Below are 21,768 nucleotides of genomic sequence, written 5' to 3'. Positions count from 1 at the left end.
TTGGAAGACGTCCTGGTATTGATAAGAGATTGAAGGGAGATAAGGGGCATAGTTTCCTAAGAAGCAGCCTCTCGTACAGATCGGTACAGGCTGTGTTCCGGGTTAGCGCGATATAAGACTGTAGGTAAAAATTTCTTCTCGAGAAGCTAGTTTTTTTTTTTTTTTTTTTTTTTTTTTTTAAGGGACAGTTTTAATTTAGTGCTCTTCAGTTTTTTTTCTGTTTTGATACAACCGGCTCTGGAAATACTTTTAGGGGTTTATCAGTGTATGCCATAAACACAAAACCCTGTTCATGGATGAGGCAGGAAGATACTCTCGGGCAATCATTTATTTCGAGCAAATTTTCACGGCCGTGAAAACCTTTAGTATTTATTCCAACGCCAGCCGACGTTTTGTGGTGAGCTGTTACTTAAAATTGGGGGTTGATCTCTACTCATAACCAAAGAACGTCGACCTGTAGGAGTGAGCAAAACTTCCGAGCTGATCAAGCTAACCCAGATGTGCTGCTCTGCGTCAGTCGCCACTCCTAGTGTGCCAGTGCAAAGCGGCGAAGCTCAACACAATCTTCGGTGCAAATCGATGATGCTAACTCGTGTGTGCAGCATGAGCACGCTGCTCACTGTGGCACGGGTATGAACTCCACACGAAGCAAAGCTAGCACAGCTGGGGAAACCAAGCTCCTGAGCACTGCAGGAAGAACATGTGCATGCTGGAGAAAAAGATGGAAAGATGTACAAATTGTTGGGAAAACCTCGACCCCTCCCAAGCTTTTTTTGTGGACATGCCTGCCAGGGCAAGAACGGACAAGGAGCATGTCGCAGGTAGGGAAACAGGTGAAAAAGAGGGGAGCGGAGCAAAACGAAGAGGATGGCCCAAGGTAACAGCCGGGTAGGTTAACGCAACAAACAGGAAATTAATATACTCGTATTTGTACGGGTGTGCAATGGGAAACTGGAATGCATTTGTGAACTTGCCAGTCGGGAAAAGGCAGTAACCGAGCGCCTATTAATGAGGTTCTGTTGTGTGTGTGTATGACTCCTTTTCCATTTCTTCGTTGGGTAATAAGAGAAAAGAGCATAATAGATGAAACAAGGCATCATACATGTTGTAGGCTTTGGTATTTCAATATAGTTTCTGCAAAACCTCTGAGGTCCCTCTATCTTGTTCTTTCATACGGGTAGTAGACTTTTGGCTCAGAGTGATGGAACTCTTCCCTGCATCCGTTGTACAGCCCAGTACAGACTAAGGGGGGCCGACGTTATGATCTGCTCTTGCTGCAGAGGTGGTGGCCTTGGCCCAGTGGTGGTCCGGTAGCCGCCTGAGGGTTTGGGGCACGGACGAGGACCTCGAGGCGCTCCTGGCGGACCACCACCTCTGTGTCATGAACCACAGCTACGAAGTGGACTGGCTGGCCTGCTGGATGGTGACCGACCAGTTTGGAGTCCTTGCGGTACGCCCCATCCCATCCCAATCGTTGCGCCTTGAGAATGGTCCTTTTTAGAAACGCAGTCTGGCAGCTTTGGTCACTATCATCATCTCGGTGTATGGCATCTATGCCAAACTAATGGCAGCCTCCTGGAGGCTGATGAAGGAAGAAGTTGAAGATACAGTGGAACCTGATTAATTTGAGCCCAATGGGGACCAAATCTTTGTTTGAATAAAGCAAAGTTTGAATCTAGAAGCATGGGATGGGACCTGCATGTTAGTTTGAATTATCCGTGAGTTCAAATTGTAAGAGTTTGAATTAACGAGATTACACTGTACTAGCAAGTAAATTATATGTAAGGCCTGTACGTTCGAGATGTCAGTACAGCACGGCAGACAAATGAAATACAACAGCTTTGGAAGCGTTTATTTCAGAGTGTGGTCCAGTCAATCTTGTGGCACAAGTTTGGCTCTAGAGCCTTTCGATGGCAGAAATTTAATCGAGGGGCTTATCGGGTCGCCTCTTTGTACTGGTCAGTTCTCATGGTCACGTTGTCGAAACTGAAACAAACCACGAAAGAATTATGAGGGGATCGAAGAACCAATCCTCACCCTCCATCAAAGTGTGAAAATGACGGTGCTTGATTAAATACAGTTTCATGACCACCTTTAGTTTGTCACGAAACTGCTTTTTAGCCTCCAGATGGCACTGCATTTTGAAAGGGTCTGTTGACGGGAAAGTTCACCGCACCTTTCCTGAGGGTTCAATCCCCACCCCACCTTGTTTCGATCTGGATGAGCATAGTATCGGTGTGCGGTCGTGAATCACAACTGTATGATGCACATTCAAGATTCCAGGCTTGTGGTGGTGTTGCACTGGCTAAATTTCTCATCTACAGCGGAGACACCAGGCACCCACTGGGTCTGACTGACCTCCCCCTGTTTAAACATACACACAACAAAATTACTTTTTTTACTGTGCCTTCTTTACGGTTCCCACCATGAATAATTGGGAGGGGGGGGACATTATGGACAGAATTTCTACACCAATTGCCCAATCCTATAATAAACGACTCCTCTTGCATCAACCTTGTCCTGATAGAAAAGCGAAATGCAGGTGAAATGGTGGCAAGCAGTTGAAATTATTATTTTGTGTGGACATTGTCAGACCACCTATTTGAGTTTCTGTCGGGTATATCAACATCTATGAATCTGGGTCATCTCGAGAGTGTGGTAAAGAAGGTGCTGTCATGTATTGGGGAAAACTGTAAGTGCCAAACACTGCTTTTAAGCCTTCAGTATTATCTATGCAAAAGTGGCTATAGGAAGGCAAATCAGCAGCGCCAGTCAAAATTTGTGAAATGCCCAACTGGTGAAGTTTGAAATGCATGCATCTGTGTATCAATATTTTGAAATTGAATACATTATAAAGTAGCGTCTATTGAAACTAGTTAAATAGAGGACACTCCACAGACCTCTTACCATTTGAATTCTTTGCAATTTAACCTGTGAGCAACATTATTTTTGAAGAAATATTTGATTTGGTATTTTTACCTGTTGAAGTTGGTAAACTTCAACAGGTAAAAACGTTTGTGTTGGGCATTTTGTTCTTGAGTCCAGATCGAGTAGCCCTCTAAAGTTCAACAAGCTAAAACCAGCCAGGAAGGTGCAGGTTTTAGAAAAGGAATAAATATTTTTCAGTTGCTTTTATGGGGTAGTATATATGCAGGGCTAATCGCACTTGTCTATAACGCAGGAGTGTGCAGCTCTCTTCGGCGAGCGTTAGACTGGTGTCATTCGCGGCAACTAATCTAGTCACGTCGGCAACATGGAATGGTACACTTGAGGGGTGTCCTAACCTCTCCATTGGTTCGACGCGGGAGGCTGCTCACACATCTTCACGTCTGCCTTGGTTCGCATATCGGCTGTGCGCTATCGTATGCATATCAACAGCTCGCTTTTCGCCGCATGTTTATTTTCTTGATGCTGATATTGTTGATAAGTTCTGATGTTTTATTTTTGTTTTCTGTTGCTATGGCTATCTGGACATTTGCAAAGAGCCCGCGAGCAGCCTTCCACACATTTAGCAGCAGGCCACATTGAATGGGCAGGACCCCTCGAGCGGATTGTTCCGTATTACCCATGTGACTAGAATAGCTATTGAGAATGTCGCTAGCCTAGCGCTTGACAAAGAAAGCGTTCTTCCATGCTATAGACAAGTGTGATTAGCACTATATTTGAGCTTTGCAACATTTCACAGAATTCCCATTTGTTTGTATAATTAATTTAAAGCTTTATGCTCTAAAATGTTGCTCTGTTGTTGGAATGTTGTGAAGTTGCTGTAGTATTTGTGCACTTTTTCTTCAACAATGTTTTGTACACTTTCTAATTCCTGTAATGTTTTTCTTAGACATTTATGATGTGCTCACTAAGTACTGCAAGGCACAGATTTTAGGGCTTTAAAGCAACTCCAAAATGCTGTTCTCATCTTTTTGCACAATTATTACGAAACTAGTCCAGAGAGTTCCATTCTCAAGGAAGTAAATTAAAATGTTCCGACCTACATTTTATTACTGAATAATAAAGGGCTTCGAAACTATATTTGTTCCAAGCTGGTGTGGCTGGTTGTGGGAGTTCCTCTTAAACAGAAAAAAGGCTGCTACCTTCATTGATTGCCCCTTGCGTGATTTTTTTCTCAGAATTTTCTGGCTGTCTTTTTCATTAGATTTGATGCTTGTATAAACAGCCTCTTTCCACCTTTTTTTTTTTATTTAGAAGCCTCTGGACAATCGTTTCATTCACTACTAAAAAGACATTGACCCAGCTTTTCAAATGGGACTCGTGTGAATCAATATTTGTCTGCCAAGTTCAGGTTCAATCTTCTTGACAATTGTGTGGGACTTAGCTCACTTTGAAGTCAAAGTGCTTTTTTTCTTTGGAATACTATTTACTACATATCTTGTATGGTGATGTTGTCCTGACAGCTGCATTCGGGTTGCCACTTTCAGAATGCAAAGACATTTGCAAAGAAGTCCCTCCAGTGGGTGCCCATTATTGGCTGGAACTGGGCACTCTCCGAGCACATCTTCCTCGAGAGGAGCTGGGAAAAGGACTCCCAGACGATTGGGGGCAAGCTGGACCTTCTTCTTGACTACAAGGACAAGATTCTTGTAAGGAGTTAACAATAATAATAATAATAGCAATAATAAGGTTTATTAAAAAAAACATATAAGCAATATTGATCTACCTGCAAAAATAAGATAGATCTTACATTCACATACAGTGCCACTGAAACTTAATTCCAACTGTTGGGTTTTATTGTTCATCTTTCTATGCTCATTTCATTGGGGCCTGCAAATCAATTTCAACATTCTGTTATCTCTACTGATATGAGCCTCTTATGGTGCAGCCTGCTCCAGAGTGCAAGCCCCAGAGATAAGCAAAAGCCCCATAGATAACTATAAGCCCCAGAGACATACTTTCTTTACAGTTAGTAGCAAGCCTTCCATCGTACTAGGGTGCGCTGTTGCGACATGCCTGTGTGGCTATAGCATATCCTCGTTGAGATGTTTTTTCCTCTTTTGCCTAAATGCTAGTTTCATTTGCAAGACAATATTTCGTTTGTTGTGTTTGCCTTCTCAGTTGTTCCATCCAAAAACTGGCACTTGGCTCAGCTGACTTGGCACATTTTGCCTCCTGGCCGCAGTGGGCATTACCTTGGACCGGGCCTAAAAATGGATTCAAGCTTTTGCAATCGCCCATTTGTCTTTCCATCTCTTTCTCCAGAGATGTACCAATTGATGCGCCATTTGTGCCAAACTGCACCAAAATACTTACCCTGCTACATGCTGCCACATTTAACCAAACTGTGAGGAATTCGCACTAACGTTGCACCAAAACTTTCACCTCAATGATACTAAAATTATGCTAGCTCATGCCTCGCTACCCGGCCGGATCATAATGACAGGCTTATGTGAGTTTTCAGAACTTTTGGTTATCACAGCAAATAACATACTCTTGGACTGCATTTTATATAAAAGACTGACATTAGTCAGAAATTTCGCATTAATTCTCATGTTCATGGTCTGTTCTGATGGGTTAGTTAGTTTCCTTGAGCACGTTTCTCACTGCGCATGGGCGTACTGCAGAGAAGCGACAACCGCAAAGTAGGCATCGCGATTTTGCCTGTCTTGCTTTGGCGGAGTATGCCTGCATGCTAAGGGGATAGCGCTCCTCCAGAGCGAGATGCGACGCAATTTCTGAATACAACTGCGGCTTGTATGTATGATAGACTGCGATATCCTGGCGGTACATTTCTTTCGATTCGAGATTTAGCAAGGATACTTCGGCATTGCAAGAAGATTTATATGCACTCTTCTGTAGGTTCATTTTTTATGCCAGCTATTTTGTTTAATTATCACTTTTATATAGGTGTGAGTAACTTAAAACTAAATTGGCAAGAGCAATGGATGGAAGCTTTGGAAAAACCTTAGCAAGTTCGTTGAGAATGTTTTTAACCCTTTGAATGTCGAGGTTTCTTTCTCAAGGGGTGTTTCCCCACTAGCCGGGTTTTGTTTATAAACAAATAGTGTAAAGAAAGGGCAATGCATACATTTTTTTTCTTAAAAAAGACATAAGCCAAAATATTAAAATGTTTTGAAAAAATGCATTTTTTAATTTTGGGGTTTTCAGTTTTAGAAACTAATTTACACCCTTACACTAAATTTGATAACCATATGCCAAATAGTTATGTTGATATAAAATATTTTCAAAACACTGTGAGGCAGTAACAAAGTAAAGGAGTTCAATGTCTGAATGCATTTTTCTCAGTTCCACTTTTTGTTGCAAATTTCATACGAAGGAATCTTTTGTTCCAAGGTAAAAGTATTCTGATACCACAATCAAGATGTTTCTGAACTGAAATTTACTGGGGAATTAGGCTACCTACTTTATTTTGTTTTAAGTTGAAGTCCTCATTGAGAAAAAAACTATGTTTTAAAAAATTGACATAGGACTGATATGCATCTCATAGTTTGAGGTAATGACTCTTCCTGAAATATTCACATTTGAGTTACGAAAACTAGATAGCCCAAAGTCCTACACCCCCAGTTTATATTCAAGCAGTCAAAATGGTGCTAAATAGCTTCATTTGCATATCATAGATTTCTTAACAAATAGTGTCATATCTTCTTATGCAGGTGTGTAGAATTGTCCTAGAGAGCTGAAAGCTTGCACAATACACCTACGTCTGATGTTAAATCTCCCCTGAAAATTTCATTCCGGTCACTTGACTAGTTAAGAAGTTAAACCACTAGCCAGTGTCCCCCCTTAATAAATCTAGCGGGAACATGTACAGTTCTTGCCAGCTGTTTAAGTTTAGAAGCATCAAATGAAAATGTTGAAGGTGAAAAGTTGTCACCATTCTTCCATTCGGTTTCAATTCCTTGCATCTGCTTCCGGGACATTGCAGCAGCTTCAGATTCCCAACCGAAGGTACTTCACAGTGCTTGTTTATCAGATGATGAGCTATCATCTTTTGAATTTAATTCCAAAAAGCTTTGGAAGTCTGAATCGGAAGAGCCAGTGCTCCCATTGGTACCACCACCAGAGCGGCCAGTATAAGAAGTGAGCATCGCGTGCGTGGAGTGTATAATTTGAAAGCTATAAATAGTCCAGCAAAGCGAAAAGCCTTGTGAATACAACACTTTATAGTTTGCCAAAACATAATAAATAGCAAGACCTTCCGCGGTGTGCGCAGTTACGCGTTTAGGCGGGCACTTCCAAATGTGTAATCACTGCCAAACATGTATGGTGACAACCTTTAAAGGTTTAGGAAGGCATATTAATTGTCCACATGCCAATTTTCATTATGAAGTTTTACATATAAAATGTAATTGACATTCACAATCAAATCAAAAGTGCTTTGTTTTTTATCTGCACTATAAATTTCAGCTTTATTAAAATCTCTAGAACTTGAAGGAAACATCAGTTTTCGTGCTCAAAATTATTGTATTCTAACATTATTTCAATGGGATTATGTACCTAAAATAACCATCCAAAGGAGTTCATGCTGTCCCTCATCAGTTATCTTATTGCCACATATGGTTCCTCTCCATGCAACTGAATGCTAGTTTCGTGTTTGAGGGAATCACTTCTGCTGTGCAATCAATGCTAACAAAGAGTTGCACATAAGTGAGAAGGCAAAGTAGACATTGCCTTTTAGTTAGACAGGCTGACACATTATTTTTAACGTAATATTTGCAGTGGTACGAATGAAAATGTGTTGGCTAATGCTTAAAAAGGTGTTTTTTCTGCTCTAAAATTGACTTTTGACTGCTCCAGAGCTGCTCCAAAATGACTCGGACCAATCACATCACTTCTTTTCCTGATGCGCTCGCATGCTTCTGTTGTGCTTGGTTACCCAGGTTCTGCTGGTTTCATTTCATGTGCAGTGCGGAGTTCGTAATCGTGCACCGCATGCTCATCAAGCTTCACCGGTTTAGATTGATGCATACCTCGAGCTGCCCTGCTTTGCACCGTGATGCTAGGGACAGCGGTCGTTAAGGTGGGGTGTCTGCGTTAGCTCCATTGGATCAGAAATTTTTTTCTCACTCTTATGGGCTGACATTCTTTAGTGATGATAATGTAGGTATATACCTTTGATCTTTAACAGTGATGTGATTGCTGCGCCTTTTGCGCCACACTGCGCCGAAGTGCTTACCCTGCTACATCCTGCTACATTTTACCAAAATGTGAGAAATTTGCGCCAATGTTGCTCCAAAACCTAATTTCACTTTAATGATACTGAAAATATTATAGCTCAGGCCTCGCTGCTCGGCCGGACCGTTACGATATGCTTATGCTATTTCTCAGAACTTTTGGCTCCTGTCTGAAATAAAGTACTATTCGATCGCATTTCGTATGAAAGGATGACAGTACTCGGAAGTTTCGCAATAATTCTCATGTTCGTCGTCTGTTCTGCTGGAGGATTAGTTAGTCTCGTTGAGTGCGCTTCTCCTTGCGCACTGGTGTACTGAAGAGAAGAGAAAACCGCAGTGCAATCGTGGCGATTTCGCGTGTCTTGCTTCGCCGCAGCACACCACCCTGCTAAGGGGAAAGCACTCCTCCAGAGCGAGACGCGACACAATTCCTGAATACAACTTTGGCTCGTATGTATGGTAGACTACGATATCCTGGCGGTACCTTTTTCCAATTCGAGATTTAGCGAGGATACTTTGGTATTGCAGGAAAATTTATATGCGCTCTTTCGTATGTTTATTTATTTATGCCAACTCATTTGTTTAGCTTTCACTTTTATATAGATGTGAGTAAATGAGAACCAAGTTGGCAGCAGCGGATGGAAGCTCGGGAACAAGCTTAATGAGTTCGGCGGGATTGCTTTTAAGTTTTGTTCACATACCGTTTTTGTTATGAAGTTCTACACATAAAATGTAATTGACGTTCATAATCAAATGCCAAGTGCTTTGTTTTTTATCTGAATTATAAATTGCTGTTTTGTTACAACGTTCAGAACTCGAGGGAACCATTAATTTATGGGCTCTATATTATTGTATTTTTTCAGTGAGATTCAGTACCTAAAATAACCATTCACATTTGTTTGTGCTGTCCTTCTTCACTCACCTTCTCAGCCACCTCGGTGGCTTCGAGGCGAGAGCGTCGGCCTACGGATCCCCATGTGGCGGGTTTGAATCCTGGCCAAGGTGCCCGCAATCTGACGGAGGCTAATTGCGGAGAAGACGCCGTGTAACCGAGCTTTCGGTTGCACGTCAAAAGATCCCCAGGTGGTCGAAATTAATCCTCAGTCCTCCACTGGGGCGTGCCAGATGCCTGCCGTTGGTTTGGCACGTAAAACCCCCAAATTTGACTTTGTCACTCACCTTCTCACCCTGTCTGGTGCTTCTCCATGCAACTAAACGCTAGTTTTGTGTTTGAGGGACTCACTCCTGCTGTTCAATTGATGTGAACTAAGGGTTCACATCAATTGAACCAATTAGAAGGCAATGTGGACATTGCCTTTTAATTGGACGTGCCGGCACATTAATCTTAGCATAATGTCTGCATTGATAGGAACAAAAATGATGCTACAAAGGTTATTTTGGCTGCTTCAAAATTTACGTTCGGCTGCTCCGAGAGCTGCTCCAAAATTACTCGGACCAATCACATCACTGCTCTAAGAACAGTTTCAAAAAGGGAAAAATGTCAACCTATATTTGAACAAATAATGGTGGTTCTCCACAGTAGGGAAGTCCATGTGAGATTATTTGCTGTGTGTGAGCTGCTTCCTGTCTCATCTATTGGCTGCCAGAAGTGTTTTGTTATGGTTTTTCAGTTTTTACAGTCAAACCTCGATGTAACGAATTTCTATGTAACGAAACCCCCAATGTAACGAAGTAAATAACTTTTTCAAACCACAAGTGTATACACATGTATTTTTGACCTCTATGTAACGAAGTCCCATTTGCCGAAATTTCTATGTAACAGTTTTATGGACAATTTGTCACAAACTTTTGGGCTCCAAGGCAGATTTTGGGAAGCACATGCACTGAAATGGGCCTCCGATAAAGCTCAAAGGGTGAAACGGGCCGAACCTGGCGAGTGTAGTGTACAGAACGGCTAGCGATGTTCGTGGGAACTTGCAAGACGGGGACGGCATCGAGCCTGATGAGCAAGACACCTGCGATGTGCCCAGTGACCGTGAAGTGGTGGATGCGATCGATGTCTTGAGGCGGTTCGCGATTACACAGCAAAACGAAGACGCAAATGCAGGCCGTCTAGCTATGCGAACCTCGTGTGGTGCCAATAATAATGCCAAGAGTGGCTTAGAAAAAGGTGATGGACTACTTTCAACCAAAATAAAGGCGTCCCCGGTAGGTTTAGTGCGCCCGAGAAACATTTGTGGAAACTTCCTTTAACGTTAGCCTCGATTTTCTATGTAGCGAAATTTCAATGTAACGAAGTAAATTCCGAATTTTACCGACTTCGTTACATCGAGGTTTGACTGTATACTATTTTCCTACTGCTGTCTTTTGAAAGGTTTACTGGTTAAGTCGTACGGGTTGAACCTCATTGACGAGTTCACGGTTGATATGTTTTGCCAGCTGTTACATTCCCATTCTTTTTTTTTTAAGTGTGCCTTTCGGATCAATATGTTCAAAAGCTGCTATTCGACCGTTGCCAACTTTCTCCTTTTGCTTTGCCGCCCCTCCTTTTCAACTTTTTGTTCCTTTGTGCTATGCTTCTTGCCTAAGCAGACATTACCTTGAACTAGGCTTGAAAGGGATTCAAGCTTCCGCAATGGCTCGTTCATCTTTCTCTGGCACACATCTGTCTTGCGCTTGGTTCCCTTAGTTTTACTAGTTTCACTTTGCACAGAGCTCAAATTTTGTAATTGGCAGCACATGTATATCAAGCTTTTTTTGTTTTGAATCATCGTACTGGATGGGCACTCAATGTCTGCTCACTGTTCTGGCTTGACATTTTTGGTTGAGTCCTAATTTCAATAACGGTTTTGGGAAACAAGAAACATAGACCAATAACCATATTTGAATGAATGTAATGTGACGACAAATATAATGCAAGGGCAGGTTCGATGCCCTTAAAAAGAAGAAAAGAAGATAGTTACTATCATAACACAAGCCGAAACAGTGTAAAGTTACCGCACTTGAGCACAAAATAAAAATAAAAATCTGAAAAAAAAAAAAAAAAAGTTGGTGTACGTTTTGACTGTAATTATCATCACTGCTCAGCTCCTTTTCACTGTTGCATCCTCAATCTGCTTGGCGACTTCAGAGATATGCACTTGTCTGTCTTGTATTTTTCTTCGGGGTCAGTTCCTTGTGTGCAAGCAATTCCTCTTGAACCTCGGCAAACTGTGTCAAATCGGTTGGCATAAAAAACGGGCAAAGCAGAAACATCAATGCACAAACACCAGAACACACTCGAGCATGAACTAAAATATGAACAGGCTGAACAAAGACTGCTGGACTGGATGCATGATGGTTCTTGCCCTTTTTCTGTTCCCTCTGCATAAGGAAACACCTCTTGTTGCATGGTTGCATAAACAGAGCCGGTCTGGTCTTGGCTTGATGTGTGTCTTGACTTCAGCTAGCTTGGCTTGAATTGGCGAATGCCCCGCAGTTCTGCGTGGCAGTTCCGCGTGGCTTATTGTGTTTTTGGGGGTGCTTTGTAAAAACACAAAAGTGACAAAGTATGCTTTCTGCGTTCTCTATTCCCCCCTTCACGCGGCATTATAGATAACTTATAACTAGGGTTCGGAGTTTTCGGTTTAAATCAATAAAAACCGATCAAGTACGCTGAATTCATTTTCGGAAATTCTGTTTAAATCGATAAAGGTCAGTTTTTAGGTTCGGCGTTTTCGGTTTAAATCGAGATTAACGGATAAAATACCCCGAATCCATTTTCTAAAATTCTGTTTTAACCGCAAATAGTAAGTTTTTTAGGGCCGCGTCGGAGATGGGCGGGAAGAGGGTGGTGAAGGGGGGGAGGGTAGAGGGCGTTGTTAGGTTTGGCAATGTGTGACCTCTTCATGACTGCCCTCTACGAAGGTTCAACATCCAAAAAGAGGTCTTGGGTTGTCCTTCGCGGAGCATCTGTGACCCTTCTGTGATCGGGCTTAGTGTGTCAAGTTCCTGGTCTTAAAAAAAAGTTTGGGTGTCGGCTGGTATAAAGTTTTTCGCTTCATGCAAGATCTGCAGCCAGAGTTTAGTGAGAACACGAAATTGTCGTGCTTCAAAACGTCGCACCGTGCCTCTTTTGGTAGCCACATTTGGTTGATTGGACGATTTTGGATCAGGCAGTGCTTCATCTCCTCAGCCTGCCAGTGTCCAGTCTTAACATTGAGAGGGCATTCTTGAAGCCCGGGGTCATTAACAGGAAAGAATGATTGTGGATCAACGAGGAGAACCTGGGAAAGTACATGTGTGTTTACTATAATAAGATCACGTAATCCTAATGTACAGAAGGTGAAATTCCATGTTTTTTGAGCACTGACCTTTTTTCTTTTTTTTTTAAATGGTTGCACACATTTGTTAATTAAAGTGTTCATGTTTTTTTATCAATGTATCTGTGCCGTTATTCTTTGAGTGATCAAATATCAGAGCTAGAAGGATCATCTGATCCGGTGTCGGATGGTGTTTCCTTCATATTCCCCGAAAAAAAAAAAGGTCAACTTTTGTGGGCATAATAATACACCCCAAAAAAAAAAAAAAAATGAAAATTGATTTTTAGAAGAAACACCGAAAAAAGTATGCCGAATTTTGAAAAAATAAAAGCCGAAAATGCGGAACCCTACTTATAACTTTGCTCCCCACAGCCCCGTTCCTTTTCACACCCAATCTCCTGCATTCAGTCGTATTGGATGGCTTTCTTCCTACTCGTGCACCTCGTGACTGAGCTCATTTCCGAATTTAATGCAAGGTGTGTTACAGCCTTATTGCTGTGTATGGCTGTAGGAGCCTCGCCGGGTGGCATTTGTCCCTTTTGCTCCATTAGCCAAGACTAAAAGTCTAAAGACCTTTTATTAAGGCGAAAGCCATATATGTCTCATCGTTCAGTCGGCCTTCAAAATCCTTGAGCGAAAACACGTTGGCGGCACGAAAGGTACCAAAACAATTACGTGACCACTCAGGCGAATTAGAAGCAGTGAAATTAAGAAGGATGACAAAGTGAATTAAGAGGAATCAAAGTGAGTTCCTAGACGTCGTTTTCTAGGCGTCGTTCTTGATGTCATCCTTGAGGTCATCCTAGAAGGCGTCCTAGTTGTCTTCCTGGAAGTTGTCCTAGACGTTGTTCTTGACGTCGTCCTCTATGTATCGTCCTAGGTGTTGTCCTAGATGTCGTCCTTGACTGGCTTTCGCCTTTCTGCACGTAAGCAGCCTTAAGTGTACTCGTGTATTTTTAATATTAGTATTAATAATGTATAAGTCAATTTGATCTCTGTGTTAAACACTGACAATACTTGTAGGTTAGCAATATTTCTCTTGTACTTGGTCTTTTCTGGCAGGTTAGTTAGCTTTGTTGAGTGCAATTCTCACTGTGCTTTGGTGCACTGCAGTGAAGCGGGAACAAATAGCCATCACAATTTTTTGTATCTTTCTTCACCGCTGCACGCCTGTGTGCTAAGAAGAAAGCACTTCTCCAGAGTGGTACATTTATGTCGTACACGACGTCAGAAATTTTAAAAATTAAAAAGTATCTCTAGGGTTGCTGATGTAGTTGTACCTTTCAGCTAAAATTTCTGAATAAAAGTGTGGCTGGTATATAGGATAGACAGCAAAAGTCTTTGCTGACGATTTTGTTTTTTTGAATTTGAATTTAACAAGGATATTCAAGCATTGTGAGATCTATATAATCTGTTTTCTGGGTTTATTTTTCATGTCAACTCTCTTGTTTAGGTATAACCTTTGTATAGGTTTCATTTGTGCGATGGTAGCGAGAAAAAAAACTAAATAAGCCGAGGCACTGGGTGACAACTTTAAAATAACTTTATTGAGTTCGGCTGAATTTTAATCCTTTTGACGGTCGAGTTTTTTCTTCCAAAAACTGTTTCCCAGTGGTTGGGATTTGTTTCCGAAGGAAACAGTAGTAGTATAAAGAAAGGGTCAGTGTGCAGGTTTTTCCTTAATTACCTGGGGGGAGTATGTACAGCGCTTGCAAGCTGTTTAGGTCTAGAAGCATCAAATGAAAACACTTAAAGCAAAAGAGCCATCTCCTTTCTTCCATTTGGTTTTATTTTAGCGCATCCGATTCCGCGACATTTCTATGGTTTCAAATTTCCAACGGGAGGTACTTTACAGATCGCTTTTGTCATCGGATAATGAGCTCTCATCCTCTGAATTTCATTCCGAAAAGCATTGGAGGACTAAATCGAAAAAGCCAGTACTCCCATTGGCACTACCGCCAGAGCGGCCGGTATGCGTAGTGAGCATCACTTGCGCAAAACGTCTTATTTGAAAGCTATAAATTGCCTAGCCAATCGAAACACCATGCATATATAACTTTTATATTTCGCCGAAGACATAACAAATTGCAATACCTCCTGCGGTGCACGCAGTCTTGTGCTTAGGTGGGTATTTTCAAACGTGCAGTCGCCGCCGCACATGTACGGCAACGACCATCAAAGGTTTAAAGAGGCATATTTATCGTTCAGATGCCGATTTTGGTTATAGAGTTCTACAAATGAAATGTTACTGATGTCCATAATCGAATGACAAAAGCTTTGTTTTGATATTAAGAATTGCAGTTTTATTACAATCACTAGAACTTTAATGAGACATCAATTTAATGCTTAATGTTCTGTTCTAACATTATTTTCATGGAATAGGTATATCATTTGGTTTACCTTTGACTTCATACCTACAACAGCCCTTCACAGCAGTTCATGCTGTCCTTCATTATTAAGCATCTTGTTGCTGTGCCTAGTGTTTCTATTTGCAACTAAACAGCTATAGTTCTGCATTTAAAAGAATCGAACCTGCCGTGCAATTGATGCTAATAAAAGGTTGCACAGAAGTCAAAAGGCAAAGAGTTTGACAGGCCAGCACGTTAATCTTAACATATAATATATCCAAAGGTAGGAATGAAAATTAAGTCTGGCTATGCTCCGGAGGTTCTTTTTGCTGCTCCAAAGTGGACTTACGGCTGCACCAAGAGGTGCTCCAAAACTACTCTGACCACCGCATCACTGTGCTCCCCAAAAGCGTTCTCAGTTTTTTTGTGTTTTCCTGGATCATACGTTTGTTGGCTTCGCAGGAAATGTGGCAACAAGGTTTGACTGTACTCCTTTTCTTGGATATTTTTTTTATACTTAATGCATTTATTTTTAGGCAATGTTTGGATTTGGTTATTTTTTATATTTGCCCAAACTGATTTTGGTGCTCAAACACTGAAACATTGTCCACCCTACATTTTATTTTTTCCATAGTTATACATCGCTCCAGTGTGGGTATTGAACTGGAATTTTACATTGAACACAGTCTTTATTTTTAGAACCATTTGATTCAGAGGCCCGATTTGCTTGCTCTGAAGAACACTGCCTCGAGGGGAGTTCCTGGTGTGACTCGGATGTCCTTCACTTGCAGCTGCTTCTGTTCTCTGAAGGAACACGCTTCAATGAGAAGAAGCACAAGCTGAGCCTTGAATTTGCCAACAAGCGGAACCTCCCAAAGCTCAAGCATCACCTCCTCCCCAGACCCAAGGGGTTTGTGTACTGCGCCCAGCACTTCAAGCAACGAGGTATGTGCCATGCTGATGCAAGTCACCAGTCCACTGCTTTTGTATTTGCTAGTGAGGGTAGCCTGTGTGTTATGCAATTTGCTGGAGTGATCTAGCAAGAAGAGGTAGAGCTGCTTTAATGTAAAAAATCATAATGTGACTTCCTTTTTTTTTTTTAGCTAAGAGTTGTGTTGCTAGGACCATGACTCAGATAAGGAGCAGGCAGAAGCCTGGAACGAGTCCCTGGCTAGGCATGTTTACAATCTCCTCATTTGTGGTCCCTCGATTTCTGCCCGATGATGTCGATACCGTTGCCTGCTTTCATACTGGCGGTAGCACAGCAGTGGAGGTGGATATGGCAGACGCTTGTTTTGGTTTAGGTCTTTACATTTTATGGAAGCTTCAGCAGTCGCTGTTTGAGACGCCACGATGACAACAGCAGTTGTGTCGGCTCGTCTTTCTTGCCGGAACTTCTACAGGGTGTCTCAAATAGCGGCCAGGCTCTATAAATCGACCACAAAAATTGCTTTTTTAATTTATTGCGCTACGATTTTCTGCAGCGTTGCCCACAGGTAGTGCATTTTTTCTATGAAATTTGCAAAGAGCAAACTTACCTGAGGAAAGAGTTAAAAAAATGAAAGAGGCTTGACTCCTATGGAAATGCAGCGCAGCCACCGGTCTTCAAACATTAGGGCTCCATTGGGCAGGGGAGACAAAAGACTGCGCAAGCGGTCGGGACGCCAGCTGCCGTTAATGAACAAGCATACGGCGCTGAGAGCCGGCGTCATTAGCAGACAATCTTTTTGACTCAAAACTGGCGTGCGTTCAGCAGGTGGCGGCAGTTGCAGAACCAGAAACAGGCGTGGTAATAACAAGGAACTGCATAGCAGATGACAAAAGTACCCCGAAAAATGCAGTCAAAATGACAAGACAAACCATTTTTTTAATCGATTATGTGTCCATTCAATGTGTTTTATTAGTAAAGATGATAAAATCATGCATTTGCAATTGATATTGTTACAATTTCTGCTTTCCTTTTTAACTGGTTTAATCACCGCACAGAGAGGTCCGACATCTTCGGTGGCTGGCTTCCAACTGCCTCGCGCACACGCACGAGCACGACGAGCGTTCCCTTCGTCGCGTGCCGGTTGCTTCTCTTTTATGTTTTTTGTTCACCCCGCACTCAGCGTCTCCGCTACACTATCCCCCTCCCGTCCTTTGAAGACCGAGCAAGTCCTACAGAAGTCCCTGATACAAACACAGCCGGTCGCGGTGGACCACGAGGGCCCGTGATCTATCCTTGCGACGTATGCGATAGACCACATCACTGAGACGTTTGATGACGACGAAAGGTCCTTGCCAGTTACGCTGCAGTTTCGGAGACAGTCCTTTCTTGCGAATAGGGTTGTAAAGCCATACTCTTTCCCCTGGAGAGAACGGGCGTGTTGTGACATGCGCGTCGTACCGGGCTTCCATGCGATCCAAGCCGCTCGCCAAACGCTGTCGAGCAAATGCGTGCACCCGCTCGAGGTTTGCTCTCAGTTCACCGACGTAGGACGCAGGGTTTGTGGTCGGCTCTGATGCTCGTGGAAGGGCTAAATCACAGGGCATGCGCAGGTCATGCCCGAAGAGCATTGTGGCAGGCGTATAGCCAGTGACCTCATGAGCAGACGTGCGATATGCATACAAAAACAAAGGCACGATGTTATCCCAGTCATCTTGCTGATCACTGACGAACATGGACAGATGTTGTAGGATCGTTCGATTCATCCTCTCGACTAAACCGTTTGACTGCGGGTGGAGAGGCGTCGTTCTTGTCTTTTTGATGTTGAACAATTCGCAGACTTCTTGGAACACCCGAGATTCGAAGCTCCTGCCTTGGTCCGAGTGGATGCTCAGGGGAACTCCATACCGTGTAATCCAGTTCCTGACCAGAGCGTCGGCGATCTCGGAGGCGATCTGGCTCGGTATAGGAATGACTTCCGGCCACTTCGTGAAATAGTCAACAATGACCAGCAGGAACCTGTTTCCAAGCTTAGATCGAGGAAACGGTCCAAGCACATCAATGCCGACGCGTTCAAAAGGTGCTCCCGTGACATGTTCTTGAAGCGGTGCTCGCTGTTTTACGTGAGGACCTTTCCGTGAGACGCACATGTCACATAGACGGCACCATTGCTTTACGTCATTATGGCACTGCACCCAGTAGAAGCGCTGCCGAATCTTTTTCAGGGTGCGGTTCACGCCGAAATGTCCTCCTTCAGGGCTTGTGTGCAGCTGATGAAACGCTTGAGAGCAGAGTCTTCGTGGCAGCACCAGTTGCCATACAACAGAATTGCCCGCAGTGGACTCCCAGCGTCGGTAAAGAACACCGTCGCGCAGCAGCAAAGAGTCCCATTGCGCCAAGTAACTCTTGAGGGCCGGAGACAGCCGAGATACTTCCTTAGGAGGGGGCCTGTTATTCTGTCTCTTCCATCTTACTAATGGGCCGATGTCCGGGTCGTCAAGTTGAGCGTTTCGGAGCTCTTCTGGCGTCCACGCTTCGTAGTCGCAGGGTAGGTTGGTTAGTGCGTTAAGCGTGTCGAAGCTGCGCTTTTCAATGCTCAAGCACTGCTTGCACTTTTCACTACATGGCCTACGAGAGAGACCATCGGCATTGGTGTGCTTTGAGCCGGAACGATGTTGTATGTCGAAGTCGTATTCATGCAGGCGTTCCAGCCAGCGGGCAACCTGACCATCAGGTGTCTTGAAGCTCAGCATCCATGTCAGCGATGCGTGGTCGGTTCGAATAACAAACTTCCGGCCCAGTAGATAGTGGTGAAAATGGGTGATGGCTTTGATGATGGCCAGCAACTCCCGTCGGGTGGTGCAATAATTGCGTTCGGGCTTCGTGAAGACCTTGCTATAGTAGGCAATGACGCGTTCTTGTCCGTCCTGCTCTTGTGATAAAACTGCGCCAATTGCCGAGGCGCTGGCGTCGGTGTCAAGAATGAAGCGTCCAGTCTCCTTCGGATACGCAAGTGTTGGCGGAGACGTGAGGGCTGTTTTGAGCGTCTCAAACGCGCGCTGGCATTCCGAGGACCAGACGAACTTCGCTTTTTTCTCAGTCAGAGCATACAAAGGCTTGGCGATGTGAGTGAAATCGGAGACGAATCTTCGATAGTACGATGCTAGTCCAATGAAGCTCTGCACGTCCGTGGTGGATCTCGGGGTTGGCCAATCAACGAGAGCAGAGAGTTTCCGAGGGTCTGTGGAAACGCCATCCACCGAAATGATGTGGCCGAGGTATTCCACTTGTCTTGTAAACAGCGAACATTTCTTCGGTGTGAGCTTCAGGTTCGCATTTTGCAGGCGTGAAAAAACCAAGTTTAGATTCGCCAGATGGTCTGTGACTGTCTTGCCGAAGACGATGATGTCGTCAAGGTATACAAGGCAAATAGTGCCTATGAGCTCGTTCAAGACAGATTCCATTAGCCTCTGAAATGTAGCTGGAGCATTGCAGAGTCCAAATGGCATTACTCTGAACTGATACGAGCCGATACCTGTGGTGAAGGCGGTCTTCTCGCGGTCTTCTGGTTCCACCGGGACCTGCCAATATCCGCTTTTGAGGTCTAGTGTCGAAAACCATGTGCACCCAGCGAGGGCATCCAAGATGTCATTAGTCCGAGGAAGTGGAAAAGAGTCTTTCTTAGTGACGTCGTTGAGTTTTCGATAGTCTATGCAAAATCGAGTTGTACCGTCCTTCTTTGTCACTAGCGTAACTGGTGATGACCAGGGGGAACATGCTGGTTCAATCACGCCCTGTTGAAGCATTGTCTTCACCAAGTCGTCGACGTGAGACCTCTGTGTGAGAGGAATGCGCCGAGGGGGTTGTCGAATGGGAGAGGCCTGTCTTGTCACAATCCGGTGTGTCGCCACTGATGTCAGCCCTATATCTGCGTCTCCCGTGCTGAAAAGGCTTGTGAAATTTTCAAGCAGCTGGAAAAACCTCTCAGCATCGAGTTTATCGAGGCAAGCAGACGCGCCTTCGTATAATGGTAATACGTGCGCAGCTAGCTTGATAGAGGATGTGCGAGGACACATATACGGGAGGGTGTCGTTTATTGGCAGCCCAGTGTCGTAGAGGACCGTCACCTTGGCGGCGCCTAGGGGAAACGAGTCAGTTCCGAGGTGCAGCAATCCAGCGTTGAAATCGAGCACGCACTTGAGTGCTTTGAGGAAATCGACGCCCAGGATGCACTGCTCCTCGATAGCGGCAACGACAACAGGCAGCGAAGCGTGAAGGCTACCCACGGTGAAGTGTACAGTTGTGGAGCCTAGTACGGCTACCATGTCTCCCGTTGCGGTTTGCAGAGCATAGCTGGCAGAGCTTTGTGGAACAGCACAATTCGCTTTCATCAAAACTTCCGGTCTAATTACCGAGGTTGTAGCTCCGGTATCAACAAGTGCGCGTACCGAAACTCCGTCGACGACGCCCTGAAGGTAGATAGATGTAAGTGGTGCTGTCAGGACACGCGTTGATGTGATTATCCGCGGCGATGTTGCTGTTGGGTTCCGGCTGCTGGGGTGATACGTGGGACATTGTGCCCGCGTGTGGCCCTGCTGATGGCAGTTCCAGCAAACTGGGGCTGGAGGCGCATGTGTTGCTGTTGTCGGGGCTTGCGGCTGCGTAGGAGGCCTCAGAACCGTAGATCGTGATGCTTGTCGAGCAGCTTCTATCTCCAGCGCGCCCGTGTGTGCTGCTCGGAGAGTCTTGGGGCGTGCTAGGCGAACCGCATCCTGCACCTCAACGGAGGAGATGGCGTCAATGAACGCCATGGTTGCCACAGCGTCAATTGTGTCTTGTGGGCAACCAGGAAAGTGCAACAGGATAGTGTAGCGGTGCTGCCGGGGCGCGTGCTAGAGCCCACCGAGGATGACGACGAAGCGCGTGCAGACGGCGCGTGACACACTTCTAATTTGGTCTGATTTGGTTATGGACGTCCTTTTGTAAATTAAAAACGTAACATTTGATGTCAGAAGTGGGATTCCTGGCATGACGCCTCAAGTTACCCGGAAAGCCTCCTCTCGGGAAGAACATCCTCTGCAATGTGGTCTGCGCCGGCGTTTCATGGAGCCAATGGATGGCAGCTGGATTGCCTGATGCCGCAAATCTTCATGCCGGAACCGCCACGAACAAGTGACCATTTCGCCATGTTCCCCACGACTGTTCTGTGGCCGTGCAATGAAGATCCTGCGTTGGCCTATGGCCACATTTGCTACCCAAAGCTTCAAGACATCGAGGCGCGTAAGTGCGCGCTGGACTTGAATGTTTTTCTGACTGTCGATCTGGACATTCGGCGGATGAGGTCAACAGCAGCAACGTAAACATAACGTTCTATCTTCTCCTGGACTTTGGCCTTGCCGGCACTTTTCGTGTTCGGTGTTGGTTTTCAAAATGCGCATATGTGCAGTGATGCTTTGCACCGATATGATTTGTGCCGGCAACGGAGTTCTGATCAGACGTGTCACCAGGTGTGACGAAAACAGGAGCAAGCGGCGGCCAAGTGAGAAGTCTGCGGGCATCAACTTCAAAAAGCGCCAATGTGCTGGATTTTGGTGTTGCGGAGGAACTCTCACAGATGAGCATCGGCAACGACACCTGCAAAAAGAACGGTCTATCTTTAATGGAACGTGGCTAGATTGTCTAGCAGAATGAACCAACCCAGGAAGAAACAGCACTAAAAACCTCTGAGGGGAAATAGTGTAGCGGTGCTGCCGGGGCGCGTGCTAGAGCCCACCGAGGATGACGACGAAGCGCGTGCAGACGGCGCGTGACACACTTCTAATTTGGTCTGATTTGGTTATGGACGTCCTTTTGTAAATTAAAAACGTAACAATATCGCTTTTGAGTCGAAAATGTTGTCTGCTATTTGACGCCGACTCTCGGCGCCGTATGCTTGTTCGTTGGTGGGAGTTGGCGTCGCGACCGCCTGCGCCATCTCTTGTCTCCCGTGTCAAACGGCGCCTAATTGTTGAAGAACGGTGGCTTCAGTGCATGTATAGAAGCACTGTAAAGCAACACTAGGCATTGTATAGAAGCAACAGCCGGCA

The 21,768-nt window shown here is 44.5% G+C and overlaps 1 protein-coding gene across 1 annotated transcript in view; it reads left to right on the top strand.

The window, feature by feature from the left end:
- LOC8028069 (1-acyl-sn-glycerol-3-phosphate acyltransferase delta) overlaps positions 1-21,768 on the top strand; it is a 54,918-nt gene that overhangs the window by 19,236 nt on the left and 13,914 nt on the right. Inside the window, exons 3-5 of the mRNA XM_029982866.4 lie at positions 1,281-1,450; positions 4,434-4,595; positions 15,546-15,699. Coding sequence (XP_029838726.2) covers positions 1,281-1,450; positions 4,434-4,595; positions 15,546-15,699 — 486 coding nt within the window. The remainder of the gene's footprint in view (positions 1-1,280; positions 1,451-4,433; positions 4,596-15,545; positions 15,700-21,768) is intronic.

The sequence above is a fragment of the Ixodes scapularis genome, unplaced genomic scaffold (genome assembly GCF_016920785.2).
Source record: "Ixodes scapularis isolate PalLabHiFi unplaced genomic scaffold, ASM1692078v2 PGA_scaffold2__306_contigs__length_199485367, whole genome shotgun sequence".
Classification (NCBI taxonomy): domain Eukaryota; kingdom Metazoa; phylum Arthropoda; class Arachnida; order Ixodida; family Ixodidae; genus Ixodes; species Ixodes scapularis.
The sequence above is the reverse complement of the archived record's forward strand: the minus strand, read 5'-3'. Positions and strand labels throughout refer to the sequence as shown.